This window comes from Miscanthus floridulus, chromosome 6, assembly GCF_019320115.1.
Source record: "Miscanthus floridulus cultivar M001 chromosome 6, ASM1932011v1, whole genome shotgun sequence".
Lineage (NCBI taxonomy): Eukaryota > Viridiplantae > Streptophyta > Magnoliopsida > Poales > Poaceae > Miscanthus > Miscanthus floridulus.
Window position 1 is genome coordinate 112,026,968 of NC_089585.1, and position 18,352 is coordinate 112,045,319.

At 46.9% G+C, this 18,352-nt stretch overlaps 1 protein-coding gene across 1 annotated transcript; it reads right to left on the reverse strand.

Moving 5' to 3' along the window:
• Positions 1–3,065: 3,065 nt before the first annotated feature.
• LOC136461022 (vicilin-like seed storage protein At2g18540) lies at positions 3,066–16,447 on the reverse strand. The gene is made up of 3 exons (XM_066460505.1): positions 16,317–16,447; positions 3,435–3,495; positions 3,066–3,341 (listed from the first exon to the last, which is right to left on the reverse strand). The coding sequence occupies exons 1-3, from the start codon at positions 16,445–16,447 to the stop codon at positions 3,066–3,068; spliced, it is 468 nt and encodes a 155-aa protein (XP_066316602.1).
• Between the last annotated feature and the right edge of the window lie 1,905 nt (positions 16,448–18,352).

Genomic DNA, 18,352 nt, shown 5'->3' on the forward strand with positions numbered 1-18,352 from the left:
ATACAAAAAACAGTTCACACGGGGGCTCCCCCACAAACTCAAGCAGTTATATTTACTGACCACTTCTACTCTAAATACTACTGCGGCCGTCGTGCCACGCTCTCCATTGGCAACGTCCTACCACTCTGTGGATCCCTGAGGGTGCCATCGTCTACAACGTCGAGCACCACGTTGATGATCGTGGTGTCTTCGCCAGGGCATCTAGGGACTATGCCATCGTGATCAGCCACAACCCTGACAACGACACTTGGACGGGGGCGCCGCCCGCTGAAGTATGGCCGCCATGGCTGATGGATGTCTCTAACATCTCATCAGACTTCATGAACTGGCCGACCTAAGCAAGGGCGAAACCCCCCATCGGCACAGTCCCGGGTGGCTACCCCACCGATGAGGCTCACCCAGTGAAGATTCGTCGAAAGAAGTCTCCATACGGCTCCATCCCGATGAAGCCCTCGCAGACAGTGACCAAGTCGGCGACATGCATCACCCTCCAGTGCTCCTCCTTCGGCGGGAGTGGCCCCTTCTCGACGAAGGCAACCAACACCATCTCATCTATGTTGGATGACCTCCAGCTCGACATCATGCTCCGGATTCATGAACAGATCTGTGAGTTCTCTCCTCTCTCGCATTACCCTCTCTCACTTAGGAATCGCCACGATGCATGAACGTGCTCAGTGAGGAGGAAGAAGGAGGAGAGGCGGCAACTCAAGAATAGGTGGAAGAATGGGACGAGAACCCCCTCTTCCCCTATTTAAGGAGAAGACGCAGCAGTTGGAGAAAGGCGAAGGGTTAGGGGCAAAAAACCCTCTCCCTTCCCATATTCAATGCAGGTGGGAATTCGATGCAGATGGGAATTCGAGGGGATGCGTCTTGACTGACGGGACACGCCCTGCTCGATGAGATGGCGCTCGGTCAAACGGGACATGGCCTGGGCATGGCCCACCACTACCGCACGTCGGGCGTGAGAAATAAGGCACAACCACATGCAGGCGGCTCTCCGCTTTCCCAGGCAGGACCCGAAAGGGCCCAACGATGGAACCTCCATCAAGGGGAGACCAACGGGCCTCCTGAGTCGATCGGATGGCCTAGGCGAACGCCGAGCGATGGGGTTGAGAAACCAAACGGCCGCTGAAAGATAAGCACCCTGATTTACTTACTTTACATATCAATTTCACTACCGAGCCTTTGACCCTAGCAACGGTAGGGGCGCGGACATTGCTCGGGGGCTGCCGAGAGTGTCTACATGTTTAGACATCCTCTTCGCCCGACCCCTCCTTACGCTTAAAAACCAGAGGCATGGTATGCGGGTATAAACTTTAAGTAAAACTAGTTGAACCGCTAGACCCTACTCTTCAGCGGCTACGACATTTTTGTTCACCAGCGTGATCGAATTTTTTGCCCCCGCATCCCAAGCTTTAGCATCCACCTTCTCGAGAAGGGTTTGGAGGGGTCTACCTATAGAATCTCCTCCAAGGAGAAGCTGTCAGGTCGCCCAAGTCAATCGAACGGCCTAAATCGTTGTCGAGAGGCAGAAATAAAAAATTGTGATGCTCATGCATATTACACCAGCCCCACCATGAACGTCGGACCCAAACCCCGCACGGACTTGTCCGGTAAGAGCTCCTCGTCACTCATGCCACCAAGGTAACATCACCAACCCCCACCTTTGTTTCCATTATATTGTACATTCATCCAATACAACCAAGTGTTGCATATGCAATTGCTGCATCTCAACGCTTCGCGTCGTGTCACGAAGCGATAGTCGTCTCATTCAATATGAGCGGCAACTGACCAAGGTTCGAAGGTCGGCTCACGAAGGGCTCGAGGCCGCCTCGTGTCAAACAGAGCTAGGAGAGAAAAACCGAGATGAGCCCCAACGGCCTTGCCTGACCCCGCTCAGAAGCGGACAGGGACATCTTGACCTTTCTTGTTCGATTCTAACATCGAGCCAAACCCATACAATCTTTGTCGAGGAGAGGCCAACGGGCCACCCAAGCCTATCAAACGACTCAGGCATCTGCCGAGAGGCGCATTAAGAAGTAGTGGAATGCCACATGAGGGCTCTGTTGACCCCATTAGCGGATGACAGACCCGGATTCCACACGAACGTGCCTGTTAGCAGGCTCATTGAGCGCGACACTTGAGCCATCGAAGCAAGTGTCGTAAGCTAAGCCCCTCTGGTTGCAGAAACCGAGGACGGGGTGAAGCATGAAACACGGCTGACCCCTATTAGACCCATGCCCCAACGGCTACGGTAACTTTGCTCACCAGCATAATTGAAGTTTCCCTCTTATGCACCTTGAGCCCTATGGTCTTAATGCACGGAAGGGTCAGATTGTGTGAGCTTTTTTTCGAATACAAAAAAGAGAAGAAAGCAAGTTCAATCAAACGAAATGAAATTACGAATTTGCCTAATAAAACAAAATCATGAATCTATTTTTAAGACATAAAAGTGCCAACACTTGTCCACAGATTACAGATAAATGTCCATCAGACTCGTCCAACTAACTACCCCTCCGAGGGAGAACCATGTCTTCAATTTTGCTCGCCAGGGTTTCCGCAAGAGGAGTCACCGCTGCTTCTATTTCATCTAGCTTGGAGGGCTCATAGCCAGGGGCGAAACCAAGGCTCATCGCCTCCAAGTCGATGTTGTCATCATAATGCAAGCGGGCGATGGCGAAGGCTTGGGTGATCCCTAAGCGAAAAGCTTCCTTCTCTAGCTGGCGCACCCGCACCGTGATATCTATGGCACAGGCCATGAGCGAGCTGGTCCCCTTCGCCTGCACCACCTGCAGGTCATCGTAGACAACGCCAATGCCAACCTTTAGGAGATTGAGCTCGTCGCTCTCCGCCTGAAGAAGACTCCTCGCCTCGGCAAGATCCGTGGCAAGTCTGGCAGCGGTGCCTTCGGCCTCTAGCTTCTAGGCTTTCACGGTCTCAAGCACGGCCTGAAGGGAGCTAATCCTCTGTTGCGCCTCATCGCGCTCTTGGATGACCTGGTCGTGATCCCCGTAGGCCGCACCGCGCTCCGAGCGGAGCCTCTCTGTAGTCTGGCATAGCTCATCTCACTCCTTGCGAAGTTGGGCGACCACCTCGGCGTCTAGTCTCGCCCTCTGCTCCAGGGCCGTGAACCTCTCCTCGGCTCCCAGCCTGAGATCCCGCTCCTTCTCAGCCTCGGCCAGAAGGTCAATGTTTCGTTGGCGGGTCTCGGCATCCCGCTGGAGCAGCTCGTCCCGCTCCTTCAGCCCTCTTGTGGCCTCCTCCTGATCCCGCTGCGCCCTCTCCGATAGTTCATCAAAAGACTTCTTGGCGGCCTCCACGTCCCGGCGGGCCTCGGCCTCCTGTCATCGAAGATTGTCCACCTCCGCGGCAAGGGGAGTCAACTCGGACACACTCTATCAAAGCTGGGCGGTCACATCCCTGTGTAGTCATGCCTCATCGATGAGGCAGTCCCAATCCTCCTTGTGTTCACGAAGGAATTGGGATTTCTCTCGACTGCGAGCAATAAGAGACTAAAAAATGGTGGTCAGAAAACAAAAATGGATAGAGAAAGAAGAGATCGAGAGGCAAGACCAAGTAAATACCCGACCGGTGGGAACGATGATGTCCCAAAAGGCGCCCCTGGCTTGGTTCAGAGCTTCCAACGTGTAGCACCCGGTTTTAAGAATAAAACCAGATACACACCATATGTGAGCTCAGGAAATCAGATCTCACATATACCTATAAATAAGGGTAATATCAAAAAACAATGCTTAAATACATAGTGTAATAGTATAAAGATTATAACCTCAGAGTATAGGCAGTGGAAAGACAACACTAATCTTCAGGTAAAGACTCCAAATCCACAGGGATAACTGACTGGTTGATCACAAGCCTAGTTTCTCTAAACTCTAGCAATCTGGTACCCATCCGAAATTTTTATCTACATAATTGAAAAATAAAGCAAACGTAAGTACATGTCATACTCAACAAATATATCATGGGGTTCATGAGACTCAAAAGGCTGACACTGGTTTACTACGATTAGCTTTTAGTGGTCACAATTTTAGCAATTGAGTAGCAACAAATTTATTCACAAGCCCATGTAAACACATGATCAGGTAAACAAGAATAATGAATAGCATAAATACTAATAATTAGTGAGCATCTTTATCATCAGTATCAGCAGTGTTCATCATCTATTTCGTAAATATTCCAAGGCCGCTCGTGACCGTGAGCACGACTGATATACTAGTTTTACAATCTGCAGAGGTTGTACACTTTCACTGTGAGTCGTGATTTACCCTTTCATCCGAGGTGATCAGCCTCTTAAACCACTACCAAAGAAGGTCGGCATGGTTCACTATGAAGCCTTTCAAAGGTTCGTCTAACAAGTTAGGGCCATTAGATTCACTCGGCAAACAGATATAGAGCATCCCTTCCCGATGGCATATTGACGCACAGCCTATACTCATGGGGACAGAGGTCGCACTATACCCGATTCGTCAAGCCATTCTTATGCCAATAAAGGTAACCACTAACAAGCTAGAAAAAGGTCCTCATACTGAGCTAAAGCTAGAGCCATATAGCTCTCACAGTTATACTGTAAGTCCCGAATGATCACCTACAGATAAGTTCTTAGGGAGAGAAATTTAGAGCACCATAAACACAGCCCAATGCTCTAGCCCCCTTGTTCCATGTCGCTAAAAACATCTTTTAGTGTTTATTGCATATACTGCAACTTGAATGGGTCAAAACGGATCTAAAACACAGAAGATACGAAATAAACAAGATTTCCTTTATTAAAATAATAGATTAAATCTAACCTCGTATTTCAAAAGTTTAAAACATATCTAAAAGTGGTATAAACATGTATATTATGAAATTACGAACCTAACGCAAGTTGAACGGATCAAATCGAAGTTAAAACGGAGAAGTTATGACTACAACAAAATCAGTGGCAAATCTATAAATAAGTGAAAACATATTTTTGATATAAACAGAAGAAACTATGCTTTCCAAAAGAAGAAAACGTAATCTGGGATTGCGCCTTGAACCGTAGGTTAATTTGCCAAAAATACAAGGGCTCTTTAACAAAAAGAACAGCGAAGGGGTATGTTTTAATCTGGGCCATAGATCTTAGATTGGACGGCTCAGCATGATTGTGTATTTCTATTGTATTTTAGGATTTGTTTTTGTATAGGAAAACGGCCAAAAATAGAGCATGACGTTGGAGACGATGTCATCAAGCTAGCTAGCAAATTGAATCACGGCGACGCATGCAAGGCTCACGGCCGGTGGCGCCATGTACGACGGCGACCAGAGCTCTTCAGAACAGCTAGAGAAAAGGCCTAGGGCCCCGGTTGACCAAAAGAAGAGCAGGGATACCGAGAGAGCGACGGTGAGCTCACCTGGGCACTGAATGGAGATGGACCGGAGGTGGCACTAGGCTTGGTGAAGCAGCAGCGACTTCCATAGGGTAAAGCTTGTCGGCTAGCTCGAGTTGACGGAGAAACCGCAAGATGCCGCGACGACTTCGGCGGACAGGCTCAGTTCCTCGACGAGATTCAACGGGGCAGCAGCGTGAGCTCAGGCATGGACGGCAGTGGAACGGCAGGCGACGTCAATGGTGACTCGACGGCACTAGATTGTGGCGTGCGGCTGGGGCGCTCGGGCGATGCAGCTGTTGGAAATCGGGTTCGGGGAAAACGACGCGGGCTCGGCTTTGGTATTATGAGGCCGGGCTACTTGAGTCGCAAGGCAAGGCGGCGACGGGATGGACGTGGACACTCGGCGTGGCGGTGGAGGAGTTCGGTTCGGCGACGGCACAAGGAAGAAGAAAACCGATTGAGTCCGGTTCGGGCTGTCAGATAGTGAGAGCAGGCGCGAGGAAACGGCGTGTTGGTGCAGCTTGTTGCTACACTGGGCCAAAGGAGAGGAGGGGAGCGAGAATGGGCCGGCGGGTCCGATGCGCGAGAGAGGGAGACCGGGACGGGCCGCCGGGAGCAAAGGCTGAGCGAGGAAGGCAGTGAGGGAGAGCTGGACTGAGAGAGAGGCTGGGGTGGGCCTTCGGGCCTAAATAGAGAAAGAGAGAATTTTCCTTTTCTATTTTATTTTCAAAACCAATTCAAACATGACCAAAGTCAAATTCAAATGAGGTTTCAAATATACTTTTTTCAACTCAAGTAAAAATGAGGAATTTTAGTAAGTCTTCCCAAAAATTATTTTTACAACTTTTTAAATTCTTTTATTTTCAAACTTTCTTTTCTTTTACTTCAAAGTCATTTTTAATTTCTTTTGCCAAAGCAAATTAAACCACTCAATCAAATACATCAAATGCAAGGGCATGTATGCACAAACAAGTTGCTAAGCCTTATGATAAATTTTAATTTAATAAAAAAATTTATTTTCCTATATTTCATGAGCACAAAATTCAGAAATAAATCATTTTAAACATATTTTCAAAAGAGGCAAATTTTGGGATGTTACAATTCTAACCCCCTTAAGATGAATCTCATCCTCGAGATTCGGAAGACGTCGACTGAGAGGTAGGGATACTTCATCTTTGGATTCTTCTTTACTTCCTCATGGGATTTCATCTTCTCGATAAGGATGCCACTTTACTTTGTATACCTATTGATCTTACTCCAATTAACTTGCCAAACTGATTCTAAGATTATGACAGGTACCTTGAGAAATTCCTAAGTAACTCTAATTACTAGGCCACCTTTCTTTTAGTACCAATTCTCTTCCTTAAAATATTCACCTTCCAATGAAGCCTGACGAATCTCTTGGTTAGAAGAAAATTCTACTACCAATCTTCAAAACATTAATGATTCCGATCAAGTTGCTCAAACTTAGAATACCATTCTTTGTCCTTGGTGTCACCCGAACCTTCTTAGCACAACTCTCCATTGCTAAGGGTATCGGCCATGACTTTTGCTTCTCCAAGTGATAGCACTTTTCCATGTCATAATCAATTTTATTCCAACGAGGATATCACAAGCTCAAGACCAACTTAGTGAAGATGTCCTGCAGATTCTTGTGATCCTTCTAGATGTCACTTTTACTTCCAAGAAGATATTAGTTCCATGCTCCACAATGGATAACTCCAGATAACATGTTAGGTACTTCAACTCACGCTTCCTTAGTTGACTTAATGAACAAGCCACTTCTTTGGGTACCACCACGCTTCAGCAACGCAATCTAGAACGTAGGACACTTCATCTTATAAATTCTTCAACTTGGCTACCCCTTAAGAAAAGATAAACTAGGGGACACCAAGCATAGCTTGCACTTTCTTTTAGATGAGCTAACTAGTATGAAGTCATTCTGATATCCCAATTGTACTTTTGTATATGGGCAAGGACAAGAAGTCTAAAATTGCTCACGAGCAGAAAACGATAGCACAGTAAAATAGTTGTAACTCTCATTCTGTTAATCCAATGAAGTTGTAGATTATACTGTTGGAAAGCTTATAAAATTACCCACAACTTCTTTATAGAACATTTTTCCAAATTCCTCAGTTTTCTTTGTCGAAAATAGTGCACAACAGAAACGGTTCTATGTTCCAAACAGCACAGATGCATCGTCTTGTGATTTTCATATCTCCATAATCAAAATAGCTATCAAGATGATTCTTATGCTCAGAGAAAGATATTGAAGTCTACTATTGTCTAGAATTTTCTCATGATTTTTGGTTGTCCAAGAATACAGATATAAGATGAAGAGTGCAGTCTGCTCTGAAAAGACAGGACAGAGGAAACAGAAGAATACCATAACCCAACTATTTATTGCACTGATCCTTATACCTTAGGCCTATAAACTAAATGAAATTATGAGAACATCCAACAAGATCATTGCAATCATTACAAAGATTCAAAACAATCATAAGCATAATGACAATTCAACAAGCAATAAAGATGCATAATTCAATCATTGACTCAACCCGCGATACTATCTTTTTTATTACATCAAGGGCACAAACTCCTATTCCTTAACTAAGGATCTTGGGTAGTCTAGCATAACTTGTTCATTCGTCAATTTCACCAAATGCTTCGTTCGGGTTGGGTATCACTGACACTTCCTGGTGGCGGTCCGGTAGTGATCTGACTATGGCTACTTCCATGGTGTAAATGTTGATTCTTCCGTGGGCAAAATTTAGCATAATGTCCTTTTTGTTGGCAACGATAACACATGATCTTAACTGTATCTTTTGTGGTGTAAAACTCCACAAAATTGTTGCTAGGTGTGTTGCTAGCTTGCTGACTCTGAAGGTTCATCTTTGTTACACTTGACCGCTTTTTAGCTCACTTGATCTTTCGGGGTTGAAACTCCTTATAGGTGATCGTCCACCCATCTATGCATAACTCATGTGGAAAGAGTGGAGTAATCTTAGCTTGAGAAACTTCTAACTCTTTAGAGTCTGAGTTTATCTGACTAGGGATTGGAGTTGAATGTGACAATGTAGTAGAACTCGAATGTTGATTGCTTCCCAATTCTGGCTCTAGCGAGACTACCTTCCTCTTCTTATCCACATTGTCCTCAGGTATAGGCTGAATACCTTCATATCAGTTCTTTCTCTTGATGGTGCTGTTAGATGAACCAAACGTTGGGCATGCTTAATCACTCCTTTACGGGCAGATAACCATCCCTGTCCTAGGATAACATCAATTTTCATTGACTCCTAAACGATAAGGTTTGCCCTAAAGTTCACCCCCTTTATGTCAAGACTAGCTTTTGGACATATGTGGTCTGCCTTCACTTCACCTCCTAGAGAGTTAATCATCATCGGTTTTCTTACTGGAAGCATAGTTATCTTATGATCTTCTACATATTGGCTAGAGATAAACGAATGTGAAGCTCTAGGGTCAAACAGCACTGTGGTGGGAGCTGAGTTTACTAGAATGAAACCATACACAACCTCCTTAGCTCCATGGGTAGTAGTCATACACACATTATTCAATCTTCCTTGGATGTAGTTTCTCTTTACTTTACTTCCTTGCTCCTATTTCTTCTTATCGAAGGCAGTTAAGGACAACGTAGTGGTCTCCTCATTACGACCCATCTATATAGATGAAGAGAGAGGATTGAGAATAGAGACAAGGTTTTCATAACATAACAGAGGCTGAAATGAGCATAACTTTTAGAAAATAACAAGGTTGAAGGAAAAACAAGAAGTATGCAAAGATAAAAGCATGCTAAAATATCCAGTTCTATCTAGGCTTGCGTCCTACAGTCAGCATTACTCCGATACCACTTTGTAGCACCCGGTTTTAAGAACAAAACCAGATACACACTATTTGTGAGCCTAGGAAATCAAATCTCACATATAGCTACAAATATGGGTAATATTAAAAGATAATGCTTAAATACACAGCGTAATAGTATAAAGAGTATAACCTCAGAGTATAGACAACGGAAAGATAACTTCAATCTTCAGGTGGAGACTCAAAATCTACAGAGACAACTGACTGGTTGATCACAAGCCTAATTCCTCCAAACTCTAGCAATCTGGTATCCATCCGGGATTTTTTATCTAAATAATTGAAAAATAAAGCAAGCGTAAGTACATGTCATACTCAACAAATATATCATGGGGTTCATGAGACTCAAAAGGCTGACACTGGTTTACTACGATTAGCTTTTAGTGGTCACAATTTTATCAATTGAGTAGCAACAAATTTATCCACAAGCCCATGTAAACACATGATCAGGTAAACAAGAATAATGAATTACATAAACAGTAATCATTAGTGAACATCTTTATCATCAGTGTTCATCATCTATTTCGTAAATGTTTCAAGGCCGCTCGTGACCGTGAGCACAGCTGATATACCAGTTTTACACTCTGTAGAGGTTGTACACTTTCACTGTGAGTTGTGATTTATCCTTTCGCCCGAGGTGATCAGCCTCTTAACCCACTACCAAAGAAGGTCGATAGGGTTCACTATGAAGCCTTTCAAAGGTTCGTCTAACAAGTTAGGGTCATTAGATTCACTCGGCAAACAAATATAGAGCCCTCCTTCCCGATGGCACATTAACACGTAGCCTATACTCATGGGGGCAGAGGCCGCACTGTACCCAATTCGTCAAGTCATTCTTACGCCAATAAAGATAATCACTAACAAGCTAGAAAATATCCTCATACTAAGCTAAAATCAGAGCCATATAGCCCTCACAGTTGTACTATAAGTCCCGAATGATCACCTACAGATAAGTCCTTAGGGAAAGGAATCTAAAGCACCATAAACACAGCCCAATGCTCTAGCCCCCTTGTTCCATGTCGCTAAAAACATCTTTTAGTATTTATTGCATGTATCATTAGTCAAGTTACAAGATCATGGTTGTAGTTGAGCACTAGCAAAGCTACCCAATGCAATAACCCAAAGGTGTCAAGGTACAAGGTACAAAGCACTAGGAAATCCTTAGTGGCAGTCAATGCAGACACATGCAGTATGAATTAAATGATTAAAGGTATATAGGGCAACAAGAAAGATCCCATGCTATACTTGCCTTAAACACCAATCCTTTGATAAGCTTTAATCTTCAACATTCTTTTTTTTCTTCTTGATCACCGCATATATCTCACCGATAGACGTAATCATAAAGCACCACACAAGCATCCATACAATTATACATGAAGCAAACAATAGAACTAAATTAGAATAGTACACCAATTATAGAAAAATAAGTAAGAGTTTGAAACACGATTCTACGCATTGCTACGAACACACAGTCGCAGGAAGCACTCTAATCGGAGCTACGGTTGAAAAGATACAACTACCGAGAGATCTGCTTTATATGCAGAAAAGAAAACTATAAGCTTAATTTATTTTAACTATATAAAATCTTATATAAATTGAATTAAGTCAAATTTAGATTCGAATTATAAAACTAAAGTAAAACAAATCATATTTTATTTACAAAACCCAGTTGCATAATTATTAATCAAGATATGATTTAAACCATGAAATTTCAGAAATAGTAATATGGTAACCACTATTACTAACACGTAGATCTCATTGCTATGAATTTAACACAACTTGAATGGGTCAAAACGGAGCTAAAACGCAGAAGATATGAAATAAACAGGATTTCCTTTATTAAAATAATAGATTAAATCTAACCTCGTATTTCAAAAGTTAAAACATATCTAAAAATGGTATAAACATGTATATTATGAAATTACGAACCTAATGCAAGTTGGACGGATCAAATCAGAGTTAAAACAGAGAAGTTATGACAAACAAAATCAGTGGCAAATCTATAAATAAGTGAAAACGTATTTTCGATATAAACCGAAGAAACTACGCTTTCCATAAGAAGAAAACGTAATCTGTGATTACGCCTTGGACCGCAGGTTAATTTGCCGAAAATACAGGGGCTCTTTAGCAAAAAGAACAGCGAAGGGGTATGTTTTAATCTGGGCCATAGATCTTAGATTGGACGGCTCAGCATGATTGTGTATTTCTATTGTATTTCAGGATTTGTTTTTGTACAGGAAAATGGCCACAAATAGAGCATGACGTTGGAGATGATGTCATCAAGCTAGCTAGCAAATTGAATCACGGCGACACATGCAAGGCTCACGGCCGGTGGCGCCATGTACGGCGGCGACCAGAGCTCGCTAGAACAGCTAGAGAAAAGGCCTAGGGCCCCGGTTGACCAAAAGGAGAGCAGGGATACCAAGAGAGCGACGGCGAGCTCACCTGAGCACTGAACGGAGATGGACCGAAGGCGGCACCAGGCTTGGCGGAGCAGCATCGACTTCCACAGGGTAAAGCTCGTCGGCTAGCTTGAGTTGACGGAGAAACCACAAGATGCCGCGATGGCTTCGACGGACAGGCTCGGCTCCTCGGCGAGATTCAACTCGGCAGCAGCGTGAGCTCGGGCATGAACGGCGGTGAAACGGCAGGCGACGTCAACGGTGACTCAGTGGCGCTAGATTACGGTGTGCGGCTAGGGCGCTCGGGCGATGCAGCAGCTAGAAATCGGGTTCGGGGAAAACGGCGCGGGCTCGTCTTCGGTATTTATGAGGCCGGGCTACTTGAGTCGCAAGGTAAGGCGGCGACAGGATGGACATGGACACTCGGCACGGCGGTGGAGGAGTTCGGTTCGGCGACAGCACGAGGAAGAAGAAAACCGGCTGACATGGGGGCCCGGCGTGTCAGCGAAGCATGGCGGGGTCGGGCTGTCAGAGAGTGAGCGCAGGTGCGAGGAAACAGCGTGTCGGTGCGGCTTGCTGGTGCACTGGGCCAAAGGAGAGGAGGGGAGTGAGAATGGGCCGGCGGGTCCAGTGCGCGAGAGAGGGAGACCGAGATGGGCAGTTGAGAGCAAAGGCCGAGCGGGGAAGGCAGTGAGGGAGAGCTAGACTGAGAGAGAGATGCCAGGGTGGGCCTTCGGGCCTAAATAGAGAAAGAGAGAATTTTCTTTTTCTATTTTATTTTCAAAACCAATTCAAACATGACCAAAGTCAAATTCAAATGAGGTTACAAATGTACTTTTTTCAACTCGAGTAAAAATGAGGAATTTTAGTAAGTCTTCCCAAAAATTATTTTTACAACTTTTTAAATTCTTTTATTTTCAAACTTTCTTTTCTTTTACTTCAAAGCCATTTTTAATTTCTTTTGCAAAAGCAAATTAAACCACTCAATCAAATACATCAAATGCAAGGGCATGTATGCATAAACATGTTGCTAAGCCTTATGATAAATTTTAATTTAATGAAAAATTTTATTTTCCTATATTTCATGAGCACAAAATTCAGAAATAAATCATTTTTAAACAATTTTCAAAAGAGCCAAATTTTGGGGTGTTACACAACGCGACCATGATCCCCTTGTCGAGACTCTCCCGCTCCATGACCTCGGCGTCATCGTCGAGGGTGACGAGTTCCGACGACGGGTCCTGTGGACTCCGCCACCGGAGCAGGGGCTCCTTTCGCGTAGGCGGGTGGCTGCCCCCCGGTGTCAGAACCAGGGACAACTCCCTACCGATCTTCTTGGCTACCACCGTGATGTCCTGGGGTCCCTCGGCCATGACCCCCTCCGTCCTGCCCACGACGGGCGTCGTCTCAGGGGCTACCAGTAGCACGGGACGCACCGCTGCCTAGGCCGCCGCCACCACAGCTTCGGACTACAACCCATCCGTTGTATCCACCATCACCTCCGCCTCCGTCGGTGGGACCTCGTCCGGCTGCGCCACGCTCACCGTGGTCGACACAACGGGTGCGGCCAATGGCTCCGCCCGCTCCGACGTCGGCAGCGGATTCACTTCCGTCGCCGTTTGCACGACAACCTCAGAGGGCGCCCCCTTAGCCTCACCGACCGCTTGACCCGCCAAGGGCACGGGCACCACCGCAGGTAGCGCTAGACCGGCCGACGAGACTGTGACATCGGCTCCGCTTTCACCCAAAATAGGAGTGACGTCAAGCTGCCCCCACCTTGCCAAAAGGGCAACGGTTTTCTTGGGCGCCAACGCTATAGAAGTGCCCCGTCTGACCCGTCTCCCAACGCTGTAGAAGAAACAATAGGCGTGAGCCACTATAAAAAATAGAGAAAAGCAAAGATAACAGAGGAGTCGGCAAATTACCTTGACGCTATTAGGCTATGGAGACGTTTAGGGGATGAACCCCTAGTTCTCTGCTCCACCTCGTCGAGGTAGGACCATTTCGAGCCCGCCCCCTGCTCCTGGGCCGAGGGGCTTGCCTGCATTGTACTGGGGGCATGGCGGCAGAGCCGCTCCCCTCCACTGGCACCTCGGGCGTGGCGGCAAATCTGCCCGCCCCTGATGGCTCTAAGGATGGGCCAATGGTTCAGCCCACCTCCTCCGGCCTCATGGCCGTGCCTTCCCATGCATGGTACGGGAAGGTGAAAGGTCCTTGTTTGGTTTTGGTAATTGAGTGACAACTTAGGAGGACTAATTGTGTTTATGTGAGATACACAGGAGATTAGTCCACAGGTACATGTGTGTGAGCAACATATGCCATGGAGGTGAAAATGGCTTGGAAATGTTGCAAAGCTCACACATGTGATGATGAAGGAGCTTAAATGCACATGAGACATGACATTGAGTCATGTGATCAAGGTGGAGAAGATCAAGACAAGACTTGGCTTGATGGACCGGTTGCAAGCATGAAGGGCAAGCCGAAGGCTTTGGAGTGATGGACCACGTGGCGATGAAGCTTGAGCAAGACTTGGCGCCGATGGACGATGGCAACGGTGAAGAGCAAGTGAAGTCAAGATCGATGGACCAATATGATCACGTGATGATATGAAGTGGATCATATCATTGTTGATCGTGTTGGTGCATGTGTTGCATCGACGTTGGAGGAGATGGAATGGAATGCGCAAGGCAAAGGTATAACCTAGGGCATTTCATTTCACCGGTCATAGATGTGTAGAGAAGTTTATGACCGGGGTTAGGATAGATGGCCGTACTATCAAGAGGGGCAAACTTGTTTGCATATCGGTCATCTAGTGCCACTCGAGTGATCTAACTTTGCATTGTCGCTAGGATCAAGTGGTGTGGCAAGTTGAGTGGCTAACATCCTTTGGGAAATGATTGTGAAAATGCTAACACACATACACATGGTGGTGTACACTTGGTGGTGTTGGCACATTTACAAAGGAGGTGGTGTTTGTAGGGGTGAGATGGGTTTAGGTGAAGAAGTTCATCAGCGCTTTCGGGAAAATAGAATGCCTATTTTCTATTGCGCCGGATGCAAATTCTTGGTGGTTAGCTCATTGGAGCAAGGGTGAAGAAGTTAGAAGTGAAAACGAGTTGGTCGCGAAGATGCTGGCGTCGGTCAACTGACCGAACGCTGGATCTGAATGCACCGGACGCTGGAAGGCTACGTCCGGTCAGGCTGACGTATGTTGACGCAGAAGCTGGAGTGTGACCGGACGCTGGCTGCGTCCGATTGCGTTCGACCAGACGCGTCTGGTCATGCTCGGGAGCTTACTGGAAACAACCGGACGCTGAGGGTCCAGCGTCCGGTCAGTTGAAGCTGGAGCGTCTGGTCAGGTCAAGTGACCGTTGGAATCGGGACACGTGGTCGTCTGCGGGCGACCGGACGCTGAGGTCCAGCGTCCGGTCAACACGACCGGAGCGTCCAGTCGGCCCGACCGTTGCCTAGTGAAGGGGTAACGGCTAGTTTAGCCCTTGGGGCTATAAATAGAAGTGGCCTTCGGCCATGGCTGGTGTGGAGCACCTCAAGGGACTTAGTGTCCATGCTTGTGAGTGCTTGGGAGCCCTCCATCACACATATACTTGATAGTGATCATTCGATTGTGTGAGTGAGCGATTCTAGTGCGATTGCATTGTGAGGTTGCATCGAGTGGCACTAGGTGATCGAGTTGCAAGCCGGTGGTGCTTGTTACTCTTGGAGGTTGCCACCTCCTAGATGGATTGGTGGTGATCTCCGTCGAAGCACGCAAGAAGCTTGTGCGGCGCTCCGGAGAAGTGCTTGTGAGGGGCATTGTGCTCGCCCCGCGGGAGCCACGAAGAGCAACTCTAGTAAAGCGTGTCATTGAGCTACCCTCACTCAAGGGGTAGGTTCTTGCGGTGCCCGACGTGCGGGCTTAGCGGGTGATGCTAATTAGCCGCCGAACCACCAAGTGAGCGGTCGACACAACGGAGACTAGCGTGTTGGCAAACACGTGAACCTCGAGAGAAAAATCATCGTGTCAACCTTGTTCTTCCCGTTGGTTTGCATCCCCATTACACAAGCTTGCAATTACTTTTATACATATTAAGCTTGTGTAGTTGCTCTTGTAATTAGATAGCTTGTGTAGCTTGCTAATTACCTTCTTGCTTGTGTAGCATAGAAGTAGCTCCCTTGCGTGGCTAATTTGGTTTTTGTAACCTTGTTAGTCACATTGCTTAGTTTGTGTAGCTAAGTATTTGCGCTCACTAATTAGGCATTGGTTGCCTTATTATTGAGCATTGCTAGTGAGCTTAGTTGGCTTTGTGCTTTTGCTTACTAGCATGTGTAGGAACTCCCTTGTTGCTTAAAGTACTAGAGGCATAGGTTTGTGTGACCTTGCTCCTAGCATTGGTTAGGTGAGCTCTAGCTAGCCCGGCACCTTTGTTGTTTGATTAGTATCTTTGGAAGGTGCTAGAGAACATAGATAGAGGGGTGTAGTCTTGGCTAGACCGATAGTTATAATTCCGCATTTGTTTCGGTTAGCCGACGCGATTAATTTTAGAAAAGACTATTCACCCCCCCTCTAGTCCGCCATCTCGACCCTTCAGAAGGGTCCCTGCATTGGCAAGTGGGTACCCATCAGCGCGTCTTTGCTTCCCAGGTCACCCCACTCGGTGTCTGTGACTACTTGTCATCCTCGTCGTCGTCATCATTGTCTGTCTCCTCTTCTCGCTCCCGTGCCAGCAGTTTCTCCTGCTTCTTTTTCCTCTCGACCTCCTTGGTCTTCCTCTGCCACTCGGCCGCGGTGTGATTCGCCATCGCCACAAGCGGGTCCTTCGACAGCGGAGCCGGGGGGGTCCATAAAGAAGAGTCTCTTCGGCTGGTCCTGCTATCTCGATATCAGCATCAAGGGGTTGAGAGTTCAATTAAAAAGGAGACACGGGGAAAGAGATCTTACGAAGTCAATGTACCCTGGTTCCGACCGCATTGGGGGGTGCCCTGGCACCGGATACACAAAATCAAAGATGATGTCAGCGTTGTCCCGCAAAGGCTCCATCACCTCCTTGATGCGCTGCGCCACTTCAGAGGGGGAGAGCGCTCCATCGGCAAGTGTCGTCCCATCGAGTGACGCTGCGGGCGCCATCAGGTATAGGGGAAGCGCATGACTCATCAGCAGTGCCACCCTCCGTGCATGATAGGCGCCGATGATCGCCGACCCCTTCATGCCCCTCTCCTTCAGAATCCGTTTAGAGGGGTTGAGATCCTAAGCACCAACTTTGTCGTGGCTACCAATGAGTAGGGATGAAAACGGTATGGATATTTTACGACCGTATTTGAAACCGAATCCGTTTAGAGGGGTTGAGATCTGTCCGTATCCGAGTCCGGATATCCAACATCCGATACCGTATCCGTATCCGAATACTCAAATCGCATATTTATTATGTCGATATCCAATTGTATCCTATCCGACATAGTTGACACTATCCGTATTCGAATCTGGATAGAAATATGAAAACAAATATAATATCAGTGATATCCGTCCGTATCCGATCCGTTTTCATCCCTACCAATGAGCTTGCCTGGCTTCCACAAACGCCAAAAGTCGCCAAGGTTGCCGCCATGCTTAAAGCGGCGCACTGCCAGGTCAACGAGATCCGACAGGATCAGAGACCTTCCTACTCGACGAGCTCGATTCACCAATCCGCTGCGCCAAGATCTAATCGCTGCCCCAGCCGAAGTCGTTTCGCCGACCAGCACCGCGACGACGGACAACCTCTCCAGGGGGAGCTAGGGGCAACCACATCGACTACCCTCGCCAACACGACCAGGAAGTTGATCAAAGACATCCGAGCGCACATCAACAATCTCTGAGACGCGCGACGTCATATCGACGGGCGTCGTTTCTCTCTCCATGAAGAAGAAGTACGCCGCCGTCAAGAATACGAGCAAGAGTTCGGTAATCCAGACTCAGCCCTCCAGCCACTCAACGTCGGCAACGCCGCAGATCACGACGGCGATGATCCCAAAGGGCCCTGAGCATTCACGAGGGCACTCCGAACACTCCAGTGGCCCCGTGGTTTCAAAATCACTAGGGTCGAGCCCTACGAGGGGCGGATGAACCCCACACAGTGGCTGCAAGCTTATGCCACTGCTGTGCGCGCCGCCGGGGGAGATACCAGCGTCATGGCGAACTATCTTCACATCATGGTTACGTCACCTGCGATGAACTGGTTCACAAGCCTCGCCCCGGACTCCATCGGATCCTGGGAAGAGCTGAAGAAGGTCTTCACCGACAACTACATGGTACGTGTACTTGGCCGGGCACCAAACATGATCTGAATCGTATCTACCAAAAAACCGTCCGAGCTCCTAACGAAAAGAAGTTTGTCCAATTTTCGTATGCCTAATGAGTTCCCTGGCTGCCAGGGTTTTCAAATTTGAGCAGAGTACTAGTTTTCCTTTCAATCTTCATGCCAGGTGTTCTTGGTACATGTTCTTGGTGCCGCTTTTTAATATCTTCATAGGACTGTTAGGTCCAATTTTTTGGCAAGGCTGAGGCTAGGCAGCTGGCTACTGGACCTGATGTAAAGACCATGAAAGCTTTTATTAAATGGCTTTATAATTTGTACAAATATTTAGCGCGGGAAGGTTCCCTTTGTGTTAAGCATACTAAATTGCACGTTCTATTTTGCGTTGTAACTAAACACAGCGAACAGTGACTGT

What these genes read in the sequence shown, in the direction of transcription:
- LOC136461022 (XM_066460505.1), bottom strand. Translation starts at nt 16,447, where the DNA reads ATGGCGAATCACACCGCGGCCGAGTGGCAGAGGAAGACCAAGGAGGTC. An exon ending in GACGACGACGAGGATGACAA is followed by an intron (nt 3,496 to 16,316) that starts GTAGTCACAGAC and finishes TATTGCTCGCAG; the next exon opens with TCGAGAGAAATCCCAATTCC. An exon ending in GGGACTGCCTCATCGATGAG is followed by an intron (nt 3,342 to 3,434) that starts GCATGACTACAC and finishes CTTCGATGACAG; the next exon opens with GAGGCCGAGGCCCGCCGGGA.